The sequence below is a fragment of the Mastigoproctus giganteus genome, chromosome 9 (assembly GCF_048544385.1).
Source record: "Mastigoproctus giganteus isolate SK-2022 chromosome 9, ASM4854438v1, whole genome shotgun sequence".
NCBI classification, from domain to species: domain Eukaryota; kingdom Metazoa; phylum Arthropoda; class Arachnida; order Uropygi; family Thelyphonidae; genus Mastigoproctus; species Mastigoproctus giganteus.
In genome coordinates, this window is record NC_143583.1 from 191,898,450 (window position 1) to 191,919,481 (window position 21,032).

General features: G+C 40.7%; 1 protein-coding gene across 1 annotated transcript in view; it reads left to right on the forward strand.

The window, feature by feature from the left end:
- LOC150080979 (protein grainyhead-like) overlaps positions 1-21,032 on the forward strand; it is a 271,124-nt gene that overhangs the window by 65,180 nt on the left and 184,912 nt on the right. Inside the window, exon 3 of the mRNA XM_090380871.1 lies at positions 9,274-10,045. Within this exon, the coding sequence (XP_090236997.1) occupies positions 9,274-10,045 (772 nt within the window). The remainder of the gene's footprint in view (positions 1-9,273; positions 10,046-21,032) is intronic.

Below are 21,032 nucleotides of genomic sequence, written 5' to 3' on the forward strand. Positions count from 1 at the left end.
ATAATTTATATGCATCCCATGCATTTTTCTTCTCTGCCACAAGTCTCATTAGTTCATTTGACAACCATTTAGGCCTAAACCTTGAACAATATTTCTTAATAGGTATGAAACATTTAGTAGCTTCCGCTATTAATTCCTTGAATGCGTCCCACTTAGAATTTGCTGTTGGTAACATCATCAGTTTGTCCCACTGTACAGAATTTAAAAAGTGTCTGAGACCACTATAGTCACCTTTATGGAAGCAAAAACCCCTTCCTTTACCCCTGATGGTAATTATATCTTTAAGTAAATCCCACATCAGTACACTGTGATCACTGCCACCTAATGGTTCTTTTATCTGTAAATTCTTAATACACGAATGATCACTGCTAATAACTAGATCAAGAGTATTACCCTCTATGGTTGCCTGGAGTGAATATGCCTCTCATGTTCGGTTAGATGATAAAATAATACAATCTCAGACCATAGAAAATGTCACGGAACACATTACTAGTCAAATATTACTAGCTGTACCATTGCAATACCAAAATATTTACCCGGGAAATGGAAACACAGTAACTATTAGTGGAACCAAGATTGTACGCATGCGAAACAGGAAAAAATAGATCTTGGAATTTATTTCATAAATTCCCCACAACTAGTAACCTAATTAACTTCAAAAGACTGAAAGCCAAGTTCCGTAAAATAAGAAGAAATGCAAAGAAAGAAGCCTGGATTAGCTTTTCCTCAAGTATAAATAAGGACACAGATAGTAGAATCATTTGGAAGAAAATTCAAATGCTCAATGGCAAATATGTTCAGTCTCCAACTACAATACTAAATTGGGAAGGGAAAGAGTTATCATCACTGGAAGAAATAGCAAGTGCCTTAGCGGAATCATTTGCCAGCATATCAGCAATATCCACCTTTAACCCAACCTTCAACGAATTAAAGAATCTGCAGAAAAGCATAAGATTAATTTTTCTACGGCAGTTTCACACCCATACCATTCACATTAACAGAATTTCTAGGGGCACTCAATAAAACACCCAATAGTGCTGCTGGGCCAGATGGGGGTCTATTATATAATGTTAAAACAACTTGACAACAGAGCAAAAAGAACATTGTTAAAATATTACAGCCATATTTTCTTAGAAAATACCTACCCACTCTCCTGGCGTCACTCAGTTGTTCTAGCCTTCCCGAAGCCAGGAATACACCAGCTACCATCTCCGTTCGGCTTGCTATAATCTGATCGTACCTTTCTGCATAACTACAGGCCGATTTCACTGACTAGTTGTTTAGGAAAATTCTTGGAAAAAATGGTTCACAGGTGGCTAACGTGGTTCCTGGAAACAAACAACTTACTAAACAGCAGCCAGTATGGATTTTGAAAGAGCCGGTCCACGCTAGATGTGATGATAAAAGCAGAGGCAAACATCCGAAATGCCTTCATAAGGAGAGAACATCTAGTCACGATTAATCTCAATATTGAGAAAGCCTTTGATACCACCTGGCGATATGGTGTACTAAAAGATCTCCATTCTTTCGGCTTGAGAGGTCAGTTACCTCAATTTATACAAAACCTTCTACGCAACAGAATGCTTCAGGTAAGGTCTATGAACAATTTATCCAAATCATTTGAACAAGAGGAGGGTGTACGGCAGGGTTCCATTCTAAGTCCAACATTATTTGCAGTAAGAATTACAAATATGACACGGGAAGTACCAAATACAGTAGAATCGTACATTTTTGCCGATGACCTCATTATCCCTTGTCAATCCCAAACTATGAACACCATTGAAAGACAACTTCAAATTTCCATAGCTAAAATAGAATCGTGGACACTGCGGAATGGTTATTCTTTAGCAGAAAAAAAATCTACTGCAATTCACTTTTGTAAAAAAACGCAAACTCCACCCGAATCCAGAAATATTTTTAGAAAACAACCTGATTCCTGTCACTAACAATTTTCGTCTGTTGGGGTTACATTTAGATAATAAACTTAATTTTGCTTCCCATATATCTTACCTTCAAACTACATGTCTTAAAAAACTGAACATCCTAAGAGCCGTTTCCGCTATGTCCTGGGGTGCTGACAGAAGCTCTCTTCTTCATCTCTATAGAGCTTTAATAAGATCACGCTTAGGTTATGGATCACCTGTCTATGACTCTGCTAGGAACAGTTCACTATTATGTCTGAACACCAGGCGGCTCCGTAGCCAGGTGGGAAGGAGCAGCAGTGCGTAGCACACGCTTCTTGATTAGACCGGGGTTCGAGCCCGTCACCACCAAATACGGAGGATGCGGAAAGGTCAGGGAATGACCACCGCATATCCCGGAGCAATATGGCCTTAGTTGCTAATGCTCCTAAAAACCAAATAACAGTACAGGCTGAACACTATACAGCATAGTGCCCTTAGGATAGCTGTGGGAGCCTTCAGAACATCTCCGATCCACAGCCTGTATATTGAGGCAAATGAACCAACCTCCACTGCATCTAAGGAGAAAATCCTTATTATGTAACTATGCACTAAAGATTAAGAGTATTCCATCACATCCTAGCTGGCAGCACTTGTTTGACCCTCAATACACCATGCCCTATCAAAATAAACCTAATGAGAATCGCCCCACAGGGCTTGGACTGCAAGAGCTCATGATCAGTTGGAACATTAACTTTCAGAATGTCTTCCAAGACCTTGGTACTCCTGAACCTCCCTGGACTGAATTCGTACCTCCCTGTGACAATTTCTTTTTAAGATGGGGGAAGACATCCCTGGCTAATACAAATTTTCAACAGCTCCATAAATCGCATTCCTTGGAAAACTGAGGAAAAGTACATATCTATACTGATGGCTCCAAAACAGATACAGCTGTAGGTGCTGCAGTAGTTTCTTCCACCTTCTCAGTAGCTGTGTCTCTTTCCATCGAATGCAGTATCTATACCTCAGAATTATTCGCAATAAAATTGACTCTAGATAATATAAACAACTACCATAGTTAGTTAGTTAGTTATTTGATTTTTAGGAGCATTAGCAACTAAGGCCATATTGCTCCAGGATATGCGGTGGTCATTCCCTGACCTTTCCTCATCCTTCGTATTTAGTGGTGACGGGCTTGAACCCCGGTCTAATCAAGAAGCGTGTGCTACGCACTGCTGCTCCTTCCCACCTGGCTACGGAGCCGCCACTACCATATAAAGGAATCTTTGATATATATACAGACTCCTTAAGTGCAATCACTGCCATTCAATCTACCTTTTCTCCCTCTCACCCCATTCTTAAAGAGATCCAATCTAAGTTATTTCACTATCAAACAGTCAATCAGAAGGTTACCTTCTGCTGGATCCCTGGTCATGTTGGCATCTCAGGTAATGAACATGTGGATGCTGCTGCAAAACATCCTGACCCTGGATCTTCCAGACAACTAAACGTTCCCTACACTGATTACAAATCTGCCATTAAAACAACATGCAGGAAACAATGGCTCTCCTTTGGAAAACTCAAACCAATAATAAACTGCTGCAGATAAAAAAAGAGCCACAACTGTGGATATCTAGTTCCAGGAGAAGCAGGCAACAAGAAGTGATTCTAGCAAGGCTCCGCATCGGTCATTCGCATCCAACTCACCTGTATTTGCTTATGGGAGAGAATTCTCCTCAGTGTTTCTTTTGTCAGGCACAGCTAACAATAAAACACATCCTCATAGAATGTCCCCAACTTTCAACAGTCAGAAAATCAAGCTTTAGCTCCCTGTCCAACTTACAGGAACCCTTAACCTTATTACATATTCTTGGGAATGAAGCAAATTTCGAGGACCTGTTTAATTATTTGAAACACATAAATCTGTATAATAGACTGTGATCATAGTGACAAACAAATCATGAACAGGCACAATATGGCCCAAGAGGCCCTTGTGCCCAAAAAACCCAACAACAACAACAACAACCACTTCCAGGTCGAGGGGGAGGGCCCCACCAGGACCTGGAGGGCGTGAGTACTCACGGCCCTGGTGGGGAGTACGCACAGTCCTGCTCTCCACGAGAGATGGAGAACAGGACCGTGCGTTGAGTGGAATCCAGGAGTTGTCTGTTTACTGCAGTCGTAGCCTTGCTAAACCAAACTCCAGTGGCATACGTAATCACAGGAATGAAGATAGTAATACAGTGAGAGAGTTCACTTGTTAAGATCCCAGTCCCGACGGGAGATCCTAGCACCCATGGCAGTATAGTTTCTTACTTTGGTTCTGATGTATTTGAGATGAGCTTGGAAAGAGAGGTTTCTGTCTAGTCCTATGCCAAGATATTTGAGTTGCTCCGACAACTTTACGGTTTTGTTTCCAGTTTTAATCTGTGACGGTCTTGTAATACAGAGAGTTCCTTTAAGAAGCAGAGAGTTTGTTTTTGATGGTGATATGGTCAGGCAGTATGTTTTTGCCCAGTCCTGGAGGATTTGGAGTGCGTGGTTTGCCAAGGTCTCAAGCTGGGCCCTGGAATTTGCAGCCACTGTCAGGATGAGGTCATCAGCAGAGGCTTGTGAATGAACCTCCCCGAGGTCAAGGTATAGAAAGGGGGGGGGAACAGCCACGGTATATCTGTCTTGTGAGTTTCCGATAAGGAGCATTTACTGTGATCACCCTATTTGAGAGGTAGCTTTTCATGATATTGAACAGATTGTCCAGTACATTTGCTTGCCTGAGCCTGCGGAGTACGCTCGGCCACTATAGGGTGTCGACCCCCCCCAAATCTATTTTAATCATCAGGAAGTATTTCCTGTCTGCTTGGCAGGCCTGAGTGAGCAGTTCCTGTAGAGCATCAACCGTGGAACGCCCCACTCTGAGCCATATTGGTTTGGTGATACTAGGTTTGCTTTTTCGTAGTGGCTTTGGATCCATACATGGAGGAAACGCTTTAGGAGCTTGCTGCATATGCACAATAGGGCTATAGGCCTGTATGAACTTGGTAGATGTGGTGGTTTTGTCAGATTTTTAAGGATCAGTTTCATATTTGCAACTTTCCGGCCATACGGGAAGGTGCCAGTGTGTAGGCAGAGATTGAATAGGTGCAGCAACAGCTCCGGTGTAAGCTCCACAACCTTTTTCACAATCTCAGGCTCGAACAAGTCGGGTCCCGGACATTTTTCCCCTTTGATAAGAGCTTCTGTGGCTAGGAGTTCTTCCTGTGTGACCTGCGGTTCAACTTGTCCAGTCCGATAGGTTTCATTTTCTCTGCAGATTTCATGCTGTTTGGTTGTTGTTGGACTAATGTTTGGATGAAAAATGTTGTTTAAGATATTTGAGACTGAGTTCCTCCAGGTAGTGGTTAGGATTCCCCAGGGAGTTTGTTTGTGGTGATTTTGTAAACCACCCCCCCAGGGGTCCGAATTTCCTGTGTAAGAGACAAGTCGCTCCCAGGATTGCTGCTTTGATTTCTTTATTCTTTCCGTATACGCGTTTCTTGCTATTTGATATACTTGTTTAAGTTTTTTGACCTCCACATCAGGCCAGGATCTTCTCGCCCTTTGGAATGCTTTCCGTTTGGCTTGTACCTCCTTTCTCATCCTTCGAAGGGCGCCTCCGTAGCCAGGTGGGAAGGAGCAGTAGTGCGTAGCACACGCTTCTTGATTATACCAAGGTTCGAGCCAGTCACCACCAAATATGGAAGATGCGGAAAGGTCAGGGAATGACCACTGTATATCCCGGAGCAATATGGCCTTAGTTGCTAATGCTCCTAAAAACCAAAACAACAACAACATCCTTCGAAGCTACTCATTCCACCAGGGCATGTGTTAATAGGGTGGTGATCTCTTTTTGAAGAAGGTTTGGATTTTGAATTTGCCTGAGTTTCTGCTGCTCTTGTCCCACCACTTAGAGCAGGGCACCCCCTGATCGTGTCCCAGTTTGTTTTTTCTATTGCATATCTATGTTGCATTACTCTGAAAATGGATTGTCTATTGCGGTTTTTTGTGATCCTGAATGTAATGGCTTGGTGGTCCGAGGTCATCATCATTTTGGACCTTCCAGTTGGAGATATAGCTGGCTGTGTTTCTTGTAGCAAGAGAAATGTCAATGGTGGCTTCCCAAAGGGTGCTGCTGAAAGTGGGGAGGTTGTTTGGCTGATTGAGGATTTCAAAGGGGGAGTTACCCAGGTAGTCCTCCAGTCTTTGGCTGTTTGTTGCTCCTCAATGGTCTGGTGTTGTGCTATACTACACGGGAGACCTGCAGTTTACATCTGCCCCGACGATAATTCTCCCTCCTGGGAGAGTGTTTATAGTACACTTTGAAGGTATCTTATAACCCCGATAATATCTTTGCCTGGACAGCAATATAGGGCAACGATGTAAAAGTTTCTAAGCTTTGTAATAATATGGGCATATATGGCCCAGGCTGTGCAAAGTTGGGTTATCTTTGTGGCTGTGATATCTTACAGGGTTTCTTACAACTATTACTGCCCAGGGGGTTTCCCCTTCCACCTGGATGATTTTGTAGGTCAAGGTATAGCCTCTGACCTGGTTCTTATGAGCATACGGCTCTTGCAGGATAATCACATCCGTGTTGTCCTCGTCTGCCCAAATCCTGATTTGGCCAACCACAGCCCGGGCCCGTTGTGCCTTAATTTGCATATTTTTACCTCTTCAAAGTTAAATTTTTAAGGTGTCTCCCCATAATTGATCCGTTGTTGGTGCTGATCCTTGACTTTTATATATGTTGGACATTTTCTGTCTCTGATGGAATGCACTGAGTCCATTTTGAAACTTTTATAGTTCACACAAACAGGATCTTTGGTTTTGTTAGGACAGCTGTTAAATTCGTGGCCTTTTTCAGCACAATGGCTGCACGTTGGCAGTCTTTATACAAGTGTGCGAGGTGCGGCCAAACCTGCAACACTTGAAGCATTTAGGCACAGCCACGTGTTCGTGAAAGCGGTGGCTGCCCCATTTTATGTATACCCTTGCTTGATTGTTTAGGACCTTCCAGGCGATTGGGTTGAGTTGAACAATCCATTTTTTGCCTCCTCCTCCGTTGACTATTTTCGAGTATTTAGGTGTGATTAAGGCATCTGCCTCTGTCTGGGAAGTACTCCTGCAAGTTCCTACAGTATAGTTCCTCAGAGAGTTGCTGTGGGGTCAGGTTGTCACTGCGGTCAAAAATGATGATAGAGGGCCCCAGTTTTTTTGGTGCCTCTGCCTTTAAACCCATTGTCGTTATTTTTGCATTGGTCATAATTTTGTTAGCTTCTGTTTTTTTTTTTTTTTTTTTTTTTTTTTGAGATGGTGCACTTGTTTCAACACCAGAGGCCATCTCAAAGTCCAGTTTTAGATCAGGAGCACTAGCATGGCGATTAGAAGGCATAGCCACTTCAAATATCAATCATGGGAAGGCGCAGCCGCTCTCTTACGGCGTGATCCAGGTCTTCTCTTCACATCACTGGTTTCACACTTTAATTTCAGCACCCAGGATACTGTTGACTGGTGGCAGCCTATTTTATCAGTGATAGCACGCATAGAAAGCCCTTCCTGGGACAGAGCAACAGCTACACTTTTTTTTCTTGGTGTCAACTAAACATATGGAGCCATGCTTACACTTCCGCAAACCAGGATACTAATGAGCGTGCATACCCTTCCAACGCCATATTTATAGAAACGGCTGATGCAATACCTTTGCTTTGTGACAAACAAAATGACTGTAATCAAACAATATCTTATATGTTTCACTACAAATGTTATTTTTTTTAGGTGATGCAGTTTTTTTGGCTGCCACTGTATATTGCCCACCTTCTGAAGATATCATTCCACCTCACCAATATTTAGACTCCACTTTAAATATGATAGTTCCAGAACTGTTCCTTATACAAATGGATGCAAATTCTGAATCATCTGTGTGGTACAGCCCTATTAATCACTTCCCGGACAGTATAATACAGATATATTTTTAGTCTCAAACAATTTAGTTTATTCCATAGATAATTGGGAAGGCCATATAGATTATACAACATCAGATCACAGGATAATTTCTTTTATATTAGAATCTATGAAGGCTGTTTCAACACTGCTCAGGAATTTAGTATGCCCATTCTCTCTTCGTAACGTAAAGTGGGATACTTTTGATAAATCAGTTATCACATATTTACCCTCAGATGGCATTGGTCTACTGTCCCAAACTAAATCAGAAAACCTAGCAACCTATATTCAAGAACTATTTCAAAGAGCTGTCTCCAAACCAACAAGAAAAAGAGGATATTAACAGCCAGATGTATGCCTTGGTGGTCACAGTAGTTGACCAATCTTAGACGAACCATACATCACGATAGATGTAAATTCCAAAGAGCAGGTTGAAATAATTTATCTTACTCAGAAGTTAATAGATTACATCAAGAATTGCATTAAGAAGCAATGTATCAAAATGATACACTCTAATAAATTGAAATCTTGGCACAATTTTGTTCAGCACTTGGTAATGAGAATCCATGAGAGGTCTTATCTGCAAAATCAGTTACAATAAAGTCTTTCTTAGGATATTTTAAATTCTGTAATCACAAATGACTTTGGTTTGCTAAATTGGAAAATCGCAGTGAATAAAATTATGGATAGATTTTTTTCCCCACCGGATGGGAAAAGTCTATCAGAAGAAAATGAAATCTATTTTTCCTTGTACATGATATTGTCATTTATTATGGATAAATTAAGCTCTGCTGTTAGCAGTGATGAAGAAAGATAAATGTCCCATCTTAGACTGGCTGGAATATGTTTTTATTAAATGCTTCTTCTCTTTATGTCCAAATCACCTGCTATATCTTTTTAACAAATGTCTAGAGCAAGCCTGGCCAACCTGTGGCCTGTCATATGACTTTTATATTACTGACTACCTCAGTAGGAAATCATTTACTAGCTGCACTAGGCACGATAAATAATGAGAAATATAATACTAGACCAGCTGTACTTCCCCAAATCCACCACCACCCCTTACCTTCTTCAAACCACATTGCATCACAGAAACACCAGGGAGGGAAAACTTGGTTTTTTTTTTTTTTTGTTTATTTTATTTTAACAATGACTTATTTCCATCAAGGAAGTTTCTTGTGTGTCAGTATGGTTAAGTAAAAGGGTACAAACATACAGGAGGAGTATAGAGGCGACATCACAACGTCTTAACTTTATGCTCTTTTCTTCATTTCTTTTGCTTTGGCTCTGGCGCATTATAGCCCTAGTTGCTAATGCGCCAATAAAATCGAAATCAAATCAAAAATCAAATAGCTTTGGCTGCATTTGGAACTGATAATATTTTTTTATTTTCTAGTGGAGTGGCTTCACCAGCAGCTTCAGACTCTTCGCAGAACGACGGAGGACAAGGAAGTGTGGTTGCCAGTCGTCCAAGTGTTCTTAGCACTGATGTCTACTTGAGAGTGAAAGATGAATCATCTGAAGTTATTCCACCTGAAGCACGAACTGGAGGTCAGTCCAATGATCCAGAAGGTCAGTCAGAAATAGCTCCATCAGATGGTGATCTTTCTAACCCATCTCCAGATAATTCATTGCCTGAGACCAGTGGTCTAGAACATGATCTTCCGCTGGCTCCTTCAGCAGTGGAAGTTAAATCTCCTGCCTCAAATCCTCAATCTGATTCTGCAGTGGATTTAGTTACAGATCCAGTGCGAACCCGAGATATGCAAGCAGAGACCTCACATGCAGACTTGCCAATTGAAGGGGCAGCATACCCAACAGCAGCATTTTCTCCATCTTCTTATGAAAATCTTGGTACAGGTCAGTACAGTATTCTTACTAACGTTGTTGTTACTGCCACACCTCCTCAGTATGGTCCACAGGTTGCTGCTGGTTATCCCCTGACAGCAAGTGACCTCTATCGGGAATATTCTCAAGCTGTAGAACAATTTCAAGCCAATCGCCAAAATGCAGGAGGTTTTCAGGACTCAGTAGATAGTGCTTCCTATGTGGAGAGATATATTCGTCAAAACTACAAAGCTTCTGCCCATGGCTTAACAGTTGACCTTCCATCTCCTGATAGTGGAATAGGAGAGACTACAGTGACTCCAAGGGATGCTTTACCTCAGGTAAGAATTGTCTGTTTCATATAATTTTATGAGTTTTCTACTGTATTTGGTTCAGTCATCAGGACTGCAACAAGTGGGTGTACAGACCATGTAGAATTTCATACAAAGAAACATTTTTAATTGATTGCAGAATAATGTAATAAAAAAATAAAAATGAGGACAAGGTAAACATATGTGAAAATCTTCTACTAGAGAACTGTCATATAAATAGCCATTATGTTTATTATGTTTTTTTTTCTCCTCTTAGAGCTTATTACACTGCATATTTTGTGTGTGAGTCATAGTGGTGGTCATCTTGTTTTTTTTGTAAGCTCCACTTTTTATAATTAGCAACTGGATGATAATTATTCGCTTATGTAGAACTTGGTACAGGTCTTGATACACCATTCCCTTGTTTGTTTCCTGTTTTTTCAGAATAAAAACATTCACATTTGGACTTTGCTATCAGATGTCCACCAAGAACTTCTTTCCAGTTTACATTACTTGTGTTGAAAAAAGATCGAAGTATGCTATTAAAAAGTGTATGTGCTGTAAACCAACTGAAAACAAAGTTTATATTTTATTAATCACTTTATTTTTAAATAATTAACAATTGTAAGATTAATGCAATGAAAATGGTTGTTCTTTGTTGCAATAATGGAAAATTATATTATCTAATGGTGAAGTTTTGGTAGTCTTCATAACCTCAAATGTTATAAAGTCTTTCCTCATGTGGGCCCCTTTGCAATCTCACTGAGTGGGTTGAAGGTTTTTGGGCCCCTTTCAAGAAGTTTGATGCCTCCTTATGAGGTATAGTTTCCATACTTGGACACAATATTCCAAGTGTGGCCTTATATAGTGGAATTATGACCTTCCTATCTTTACAAGTAAAAATGTTCGATAAATCATTGATAGGACACCATGGGTATGTCTTACTGCTTGTATGGAGAGTATTGTAACTCCAAAATCCCTTTCTTCCTCAGCTGTATCTTTATGCCTGGGAAACTGGGCACGGTATTACAGCTAAAGAAGCTGTAATCGTGGATAGAGCGTATGGCATTACAGCTAAAGAAGTTGTAATCGTGGATAGAGCGCATGGCTTTTGGAACCGGAAATGGCTAGAAAGTTTAAGGATATGTTCGTCTGGATGCTATAGTCTTAATAGGGATAAGGGCTGTCGTATTAATCCACTCTTTGAAGCCCTTTAAGTAGAGATGAATGGTTTAGAGTCATTCGTTCCATTTCAGGTTCCAATGCATGAGAAGTGGACCATGCGCAGTTGTCATAGTTTGTGTCGCAGACCTGCTGGGATGTATGTGTACATAAAGATTGTCTGATAACCTGCAACCATTATTGCTGACGAAGGCGGCTGCTGCTGCCGAAAGTTCCTGTTTTAGTGGTTTTTAGTGATTTTCAACATCTTTTTAGCACTTTTAATTTTATATTTTATCACATTTTATTCTTGTTATATACCATTTTGTTTTAATATACAGTTTATACAGTCAGTATGTGTATAAACATATATATTTTGTTTAATAAAGGCATCATATCGATTTGAGTCAGTGTTTTCGTAGCATCATAGGGTTCCTGACTCCAGAGGCCTCTTCAATGAATTTCATATAAATTTTCAGGTGATATTTGTCTAGTTCTGCCTTGAATCTGTTTAAGCTATCAACTTCTACAACGACAGATGGAAGTTTGTTCCAGCAATCAATCGCCCGTTGGCTAAAGGCAAACTTCCACACATCTATTCTACAACTGTCTTTCCTCAATTTGAATTTATGCCCTCTCAGGCGATTATTCTGAGCAAGAGGAAGAATCCCATCAGCATTGAGCATGCTCAAACCATTCAAAGCCTTTATACACCTCATTCAGATCACCTCGCAGGTGCTTAGTCTCCAGACACTGTAATTGGCAAAACTTAAGCCTTTCATTGTAAGATCAACCTTTTCTTCCATTCACCAATCGTTTCCCTTCTCTGTACTTGCTCCAACAGCTCTATATCCTTCTTAAAATGAGGCCTCCAGACCTGTATACAGTACTCAAGGTGTGGCCTAACCATTGCATTATACAAGAGGATAATCACCTCCTTATCCCTGCTAAAAAATTCCTGTATATCATTGACAAGACACCATGAGCTACTCTTGCAGACCATCAGCACTGCTCAGAAAACTTCATATCTGCCTGCACAATTACCCCCAGGTTCCTTTCAATCTCTATCACTGTCAGTATAGTACCATACAGTTGATACATTATTCTAGGGTTACTGCTTCCCATATACAGTATTTTTCATTTGTCAGTGTTAAACTTCAGTTGCTACCTCTCAGCCCATCTGCTCAACTTTTCTAGATCTAACAAATAGATATTTATTGTATACCCAGTATAAAATGGGACACGAGTTCCGAAAGCTACTGAACTGAAATTGTACTTATATTTCATTTTATACTGGGTATACAATAAATATCTATTTGTTAAACTATGGACCCCAGTACTCCAGGCCCATTTGTCACTTTTCTAGATCTTGTTGCAATAGCATACTGTCTTAACAACCCTGCTGACTTCTGTATTGTCTGCAAACATTATCATTAGGTAATTTTCCCGCCTTTGTGATACGATATACCGTACTAGATAGCGTTAGTTGAACTTCGTTAGCAGTTAAATTGTACGTTTAAATAAATACATATAACGACTTAGATTACAAACGTAATATAATTAATTTTATTTAACATAATTAATTATACATATAACCACTTAGGTTACGTAACATAAATAATTAGTAAAAACAAATAATTAATACATAACTTGATACGAAAGTTATATAAAGGGATTTCGCAGATAACACTCGTTACTGAAACGTAAATATTTCGTAGATAACACTCGTTACTGAAACGTAAATATTCCGTAGATAACACTCGTTACTGAAACATAAATATAGCGTTATAACTGTGTTTGGATACAAGTTTAGGATTTAATTTTGTACAGAAATTGAAATTTTATTGAAAGTAAATCTAAATCATGACTCAAACCAGAGCAGCAAAGCAAAGGGCTCAAGCTAATGGGAATGCTGTGGCCCAGGGGAGAACTGAGGGGGGCAGTTGTCCTCTGAATCACAGCCTTGTAAGATGCACTATTTGCTTGATGTTTGCGGAGCAGTCAAGTATGGGACATGATACTGCCATGGGGGATGTCTTTGTGTGTGTGTGCGATGCAAGGAGTGTAAGGAGATAAGGCGACAACTCAGCGTTGTTATGGGCCTATATGAGAGCTTGAAGGATAGGGTGGATGCCCTCGAAGGATTACAAGTGAGGGGCCCATCAAGCTCTCAGCTGCCCACACCAATGCCAGAGCTTGCACTTGGTCATCGCGGAACACAGCGGCAACCCCCAAGGCAGAATGCGCTGGTCCCAAAGGAACTAGTAGTTGTTGGTGACTCTATTGTCAGGGAAACGGGAATCATGCTTTGTAAAAAGGATAGGTGGAATAGGACCAGGGTATGTCTGCCAAAGGCAAAAGTTGATGACGTTGTAGAGCGGATATCATCTTTTAAGGGCACAAAAGGTGATATAGTTGTACACGTTGGCACTAATGACATTAAGAGTAGGAGACCGGCGGAATTACTTGACAAGTACAGGTCACTGATGAAAAAAAGCCGTGAATTAGGGTTGAAATTGAAAGTGTCTGCAATTCTGCCCAGACACGATAGGAGGGAGTATATGATGAGAGCCCTGTCAATCAATTCGGCCCTGGAAAGATTGTGCAGGGCTCAAGGGGTAGAATTTTTTTCAGCCTGGTCTGTACTTGTTAACAGGAGAGACTGCTTCTACAGGGATGGGATACACTTAAATAGAAAGGGTGCAAGAATGTTTGCTGATGCTATCGAGGCAATGTTAGGTGGGTCGGAAAACTGCTAGATTGGGGGGATACAAGGACTAATAGATTAACAGTAGCCACTGGCAGAGGTGAAAGTGATTCTTGCACTGCTTCTATTGGAATGAGCCGCAGCCTGGAAAATAAGATGCAGGATATTTCAGAGACTGCTGGGAATCATTGGGGTACAAGTAAACACATGGGTTGTGTTAGGGTAGCTAAGAAAAAGAACAGGTGCATGTATACTTGTGTGTACACCAATGCTAGGAGTTTAGTAAATAAATTTGATGAATTTGAGGTATTGCTCAAAACATCAAAGGCAGATATTGTGGGGATTTCAGAGACGTGGTGTCACACAGATATAAGAAATGCAGAACTGGAATTTGGGGAGTACAATGTCTACAGAAAGGATAGACAGGATAGGAAGGGAGGAGGGGTTATGCTATTAGTTAAAAAACACATAAAATCCAAGGAAGTGAAGCCAGTCGACATCGCTGGACAGTGCAGTGTCGAGTCAGTTTGGTGTGACATAAGCATTGGGAGATCAAAATTGAGAGTAGGAGTGTGCTATAGGCCTAATGACTCTGATGAGTATAATAAGAAACTGTTCGGAGAAATAGAGTGGGCCAGTAAATCAGAGAGTCTTATAATGGGGGATTTTAATTTCCCAGATATTGACTGGAATTTGGGGGCTGGTCACTCACACAGTAGCAAGGCTTTTGTGGATTTATTGGATGATTGTTTTCTACATCAGCATGTTCGGGAGGCAACTAGAGGGAGTAATACTCTTGATTTGATTATCAGTAGTGATTCTTCATGCATTAAGAATCTGCAGATAAATGAACCACTTGGTGGCAGTGATCACAGTGTGCTGAAGTGGGAGTTACTCAAAGAGGTAACTACCATTAGGGGTAAAGGGAAGGGGTATTGCTTTCGTAAAGGCGACTACAATGGACTGAGACAGTATTTAAATTCTATACAGTGGGATCAACTGATGATATTGCCAACAGCAAATTCAAAATGGGAAGCATTCAAAGAACTTATTGTGGAAGCTACTAGGCTTTACATACCAACTAAGAAATATTGTTCAAGGTTTAGGCCTAAATGGTTGTCAGATGAACTAATAAGGCATATGGCAGAGAAGAAAAATGCATGGGATACATACAAATTAACACGTGACACGGACGCCTATGATAGATACAAGTTGATCTGTAACCAAGTTACAAAGGAGGTTAGGCAGGCGAAGGCAGATTACGAGAGATCCTTGGCAAGGGATGCGAAGAAAAACAGCAAAGAGTTCTTTACTTATGTAAACTCTAGAAGGAAGGGGATGAATCAGATTGGTCCACTTGAGATCGATGGGTCAACTGTTGATGACCCTGCTCGGGTAGCTAACAAACTAAATGAATATTTTGCATCGACATTCACACATGAGGAGTTATTCAGCGAGGGGAATGCCAGAGGTGTATTCAACTCTAGCAGTAAGCTAGAGAATCTTGTAATAACTGAGAGCAAAGTGGAGGAGAAATTGTTGAAGATAAACACAAGAAAGGCACCTGGGGTGGATGGGATCTATCCAGTTATATTAAAGGAGGCAGCAAAGGAGGTAAGCAAACCCTTAGCCATAATTATGAGAGCTTCCTTGGACTCAGGGGAGGTACCCATTGACTGGAGATGTGCAAATGTGACCCCAATTCACAAAGGGGGATCAAAGGCTGACACAAGTAATTATAGACCTGTGAGTTTAACTTCTGTTCCCGGAAAATTAATGGAGGCACTGGTGAAAGAAGCACTGCAGGATCATCTAGACAAGACTTCAGTTATAGCTAGGACACAGCATGGTTTTGTTAAGGGGAAGTCTTGCCTGACCAATTTGATTGGATACTATGATGCAGTCACAAAAGAACTGGATGCAGGGAATAACTTTGATATTATATACTTGGATCTTAGAAAGGCTTTTGATACTGTTGCACATGGAAGACTGCTGCACAAATTGGAGCAGTGTGGCATTGGAGGCAAGTTGCTGCTATGGATAAAGGGGTGGTTGAGGGGGAGAAGACAGAGAGTGGTAATCAATGGACACTGCTCATCGTGGACTAATGTTATTAGTGGAGTCCCTCAGGGTTCAGTATTGGGGCCTTTATTGTTTTCTGTATTTATAAATGATATTGATGATGGTATATCAGGCTTAATGTCCAAGTTTGCAGACGATACGAAGGTTGGCAGGGTTGTCAAGGACACTACTGACACTATGCTGCTGCAACAGGATTTGGAAAGGTTGAGCAGATGGGCTTCGAGGTGGCAAATGAAGTTTAACATTGACAAATGTAAAGTACTACATATGGGAAACAGCAACCCCAGAGCAACGTATCAACTCTGTGGTACTACACTGACAGTGGTAGAGAATGAAAGGGACCTGGGGGTGGTGGTGCAGGCAGATATGAAGTTCTCTGAGCAGTGCAGACGAGCTGCAAGAGTAGCTCATGGTGTATTGTCAATGATATATAGGAATTTTTCTAGCAGGGATAAGGAGGTGATTATTCCCTTGTATAAGGCAATGGTCAGGCCACACCTAGAGTACTGTATACAGGCCTGGAGGCCTCATTTCAGGAAGGATGTAGAGCTGCTGGAACGAGTACAGAGAAGGGCAACTAGATTGGTGAATGGGACAAAGGGGTTCTCTTACGAAGAAAGGCTTAAGTTTTGCAAATTACAGTGTCTGGAAACTAGGTACCACCGGGGTGATCTGATAGAGGTGTACAAAGCCTTGAATGGTTTGAGCATGCTCAATGCTGATGGGATTCTTCCTCTAGCTCAGAAAAATCACCTGAGAGGGCATAAATTCAAATTGAGGAAAGACAGATGTAGGATAGATGTGCGGAAATTTGCCTTTAGCCAGCGGGTGGTTGGTGGGTGGAACAGACTTCCATCCCTTGTCGTGGAAGTTGATAGCCTAAATAAGTTTAAGGCTCAGCTGGACAGGTATTTCGAACGAACAGAGGGGTGAAGTGGAAGTGGTTATTTTTATTTATTTATGTTACTTTTTTTTTTTTTTTTTTTTGGCTGATGCTGCATAAGCTTGCTTTCTTGCATCAAATGCCTCTACTAATGCTAATGCTAATGCTAATGCTAATTAATGAATACAGAAAACAACAATTGACACAACAATTGACCCAACACTGAACCCTGGGGGATTCCGCTAATAACATTAGTCGATGAAGAGCAGTGTCCATTGATTATCACTCTCTGTCTTCTCGCACTCAACCATCGCTTTATCCATAGCAGCAATTTGCTTCCAATGTTACACTGCCCCAATTTGTGCAGCAGTCTTCCACATGCAACAGTATCAAAAGCCTTTCTAAGATCCAAATATATGATATCAAAATTATTCTTTACATCCGGTTCCTTTGTGACCACATCATAGGATCCAATCAAATTGGTCAGCCAAGACTTCCCCTTAACAAACCCATGCTGTGTCTGACCTATAACTGAAGTTTTGTCTAGATGATCCTGCCATGCTTCTGTAACCAGTGCCTTCATTAATATTCCTGGGACGGAAATTATACTAGCAGGTCTGTAATTACCTGTGTCTCCCTTTGATCCTCCATTGTGGATTGGGGTCACATTTGCACATCTCGAGTCCACGGGTACATCTCCTTTGCACATCCCATGAGTCCAAGGAAACTTTCATAATTATGGCTAAAGGTTTGCTCACTTCCTTTGCTACCTCCTTTAATATAACTGGATAAATCCCATCCACCCCAGGTGCCTTATGTTTAGCTTCAACAATTTCTCCTCCACTTTACTCTCAGTTATTACAAGATTATCTAGCTTACTGCCAGAGTTTAACACACCTCTCGCATTCCCCTCCCTGAATAACTCCTCATGTGTGAATGTAGATGCAAAATATTTAGTTTGTTAGCTATCTGAGCAGGATCATCAACAGTCGAACTATCGATATCAAGTGGACCAATCCATTTCATCCCCTTCCTTCTAGAGTTTACATAAGTAAAGAACTCTTTTCTGTTTTTCTTTGCATGCTTTGCCAAAGATTTCTTGTAATCTGCCTTTGCCTGCCTAACCTCCTTTGTGACATAGTTACTGACCAGTTTATATCTATCATAAGCTTCTGTGTAACCTGTTAATTTATATGTATCCCATGCATTTTTCTTCTCTGCCAAATGTCTAATTAGTTCATCTGACATCGATTTAGGCCTAAATCTTGAACAATATTTCTTAGTTGGTATGAAAAGCCTAGTAGCTTCCAAGATTAATTCTTTGAATGCTTCCCATTTTGAATTTGCTGTTGGTAACATCATCAGTTGGTCCCACTGTATAGAATTTAAATACTGTTTCAGACCACTTTAGTCACCTTTATGAAAGCAAGAGCCATTCCCTTTACCCCAGATGGTAGTTACCTCTTTAAGTAAATCCGACTTCAGAACACTGTGATCACTGCCTTCTAGTGGTTCCTTTGTCTGCAGATTCTTAATGCATGAAGAATCACTACTGATAATCAGATCATCAAGAGTATTATTCCGTCATGCTGCTGCTGTAGAAAACAGTCATCGAATAAATCCACAAAAGCCTTGCTAGTGTTTGAGTGACCAACCCACAAATTCCAGTCAATCTCTGGGAAATTAAAATCCTCCTTTATAAGACACTCTGATTTACTGGCCCACTATTTCTCTGCACAATTGCTCATTATTCTCATCAGATTCATTAGGCATATAGCACACACCTACTCTCAGTTTTCCTTTCCCAGTGCTTATGTCACACCAAACTGACTCAAGTTTGCATTGTCCACCAACATCAGTTGGATGCACTTCCTTAGATTTTGTTTCTTAGCTAACAGCATAATCCCCTCCTTCCTTTCTGTCCTGTCTATCCTTTCTGTACGTATTGTACTCCCCCAATTCCAATTCTGCACTGCTTATGTCTGTGTGACACCACATCTCTGATATCCCAACAATGTGTATGTTTGATGTCTTGACTAGCATTTCAAGCTCATCAGATTTACTAACTATACTACTGGCATTGGTGTACATGCAAGTATACATGTACCTGTTTCTATTCTTAGTTACCCTAACACAGCCCATGTATTTACTTGTTCCACCATGACTCCCAGCAGTCCTGGAAATCCACATTGCCTTGCTTTTCAGTCTGCTGCTCAATTGCATTTCAATAGAAGCAGTGCAAGAATCACTTTCACCTCTGCTAGCGCCTACTGGCAGAGATGAAAGTAAAGCAATTGTTATTTGTTATTGTTATTTGGTTTTTTTTAGGAGCATTAGCAACTAAGGCCATATTGCTCCGGGATATGCGGTGGTCATTCCCTTTCCGCATCTTCCGTATTTGGTGGTGACGGGCTCGAACCCCGCTCTAATCAAGAAGCGTGTGCTACGCACTGCTGCTCCTTCCCACCTGGCTACGGAGGCGCAGTAAAGCAATGTGGGATGGACTAATCTATTAGTCCGTGTATCCCCACCCCCAAGCTAGCAGTTTTCCGGCCCACTTAACTTTGCCTCAATAGCATCACCAAATATTGTTACACCCTTTCTATTTAAGTGTATTCCATCCCTGTAGAAGCAGTCTCTCCTGTTAACAAGCATAGACCAGGCTGAGAAAAATTCTTCCTTTTGAGCCTTGCACAATCTCTCCAGGCCCGAATTTATCGACAAGACTCTCTTCATATACTCCCTCCTATCATGTCTGGGCAGAATTGCAGATACTTTCAAATTGAACTCTAACTCAAGGTTTTTTTTCAACATTGACCTGTACTTGTTAAGTAATTCTACAGGACTTCTACTCTTAATATTATTAGTGCCATTGTGTACAACAATATCACTCTTTGTGCCCTTAAAAGATGATATCTGCTGTACAATGTCATCAACCTTTGTCCCTGGCAGACCTACCCTGGTCCTGTTTCACCTATCGTTTTTGCACAATATGTTCATCGTTTCCCTGACAATAGAGGTATCCACAACAACTAGTCCTTTGTGAACAGTGTATTCTGCCTTGCGGGTTGTTGCTATGTTGAGTGATGTTCAAGTGCTAGCTCTGACATTGATGTGGGCAGCCGATAGCTTGATGGGCCCCTCAATTTAAATCCTTCGAGGGCATCCACCCTGTCCTTCAGGCTCTCATATAGGCCCATAACAACGCTGAGTTGGCACCTGATTTCCTCACACTCTCCTTACATTGTGCGCACACACAAAGACATTCCCTTGGACATGTGGTATTAATTACTTTCAAAGTCGTGCTATCTAAATTTAAAATAAACCATGGGGGCGTGACTAGGTCTATAAGCTACTTATAGAAATTAATTTAATCTAACAATTAAGTCAATAAACCGGCTAAATATAATTAAAAACTTAGCGTTCGCGGGAGCTGTAAAACTTGTCCAGCACTTGGATTAGATACCCTTATTGATACTAAGTGATAAACTACAAAATCTCGAAGTTCAAATTAAACTAAAGTATTGTTGCTAGGAATATAAAGCAACTCTAGAAAATGAATTAACATGCCGATTTAAGTCAATTAAAAGCAGAAATTTAAGAAAACTTCTCTATTAGTTGGAGCCATAAAAACTGCGCCTGTTCACGTGTACTCTCATACCCCTTTACACATTCTCTGGCAGTGAAGCCAATAAAAGCAGAAAAGACTTCTATGCTTATATTAACAGTAGAAGGAAGGTGTTAAATCACATTGGGTCATTTGATGTTACTGGGTTACCTTGATGATCTTGCTCAGGTTGCTTACAAACAAAATAGATATTTTGCATCTATATTCACTCATGAGGAATTTTTTTAGGGAATGAGATGCCAGAAGTGTCCAAATTCTAACAGGGAGCCGAATGATTTTGTATTTAGTATTAGCAATGGCCACATGGTGCAAGGAAGCCTGGTGTAATACCTTACACTGTGCTGTATTAAAGCATAGCTGCCATTTTTCTAACCATCCCTGGAGTCTGACTAGGTCACTCCTAAGAATCTCTGCTGGCTGTGATCATTAACTACTCTACCCTATTCTGATAATGGTAAGAAAGTGAAGACAAATGTTGAAGTTAAACATAAAAAAAAACAAGAAAATGAGGTAGATGGGATTTATCTACTTATATTAAAGGAGGCAGCAGTGAAGG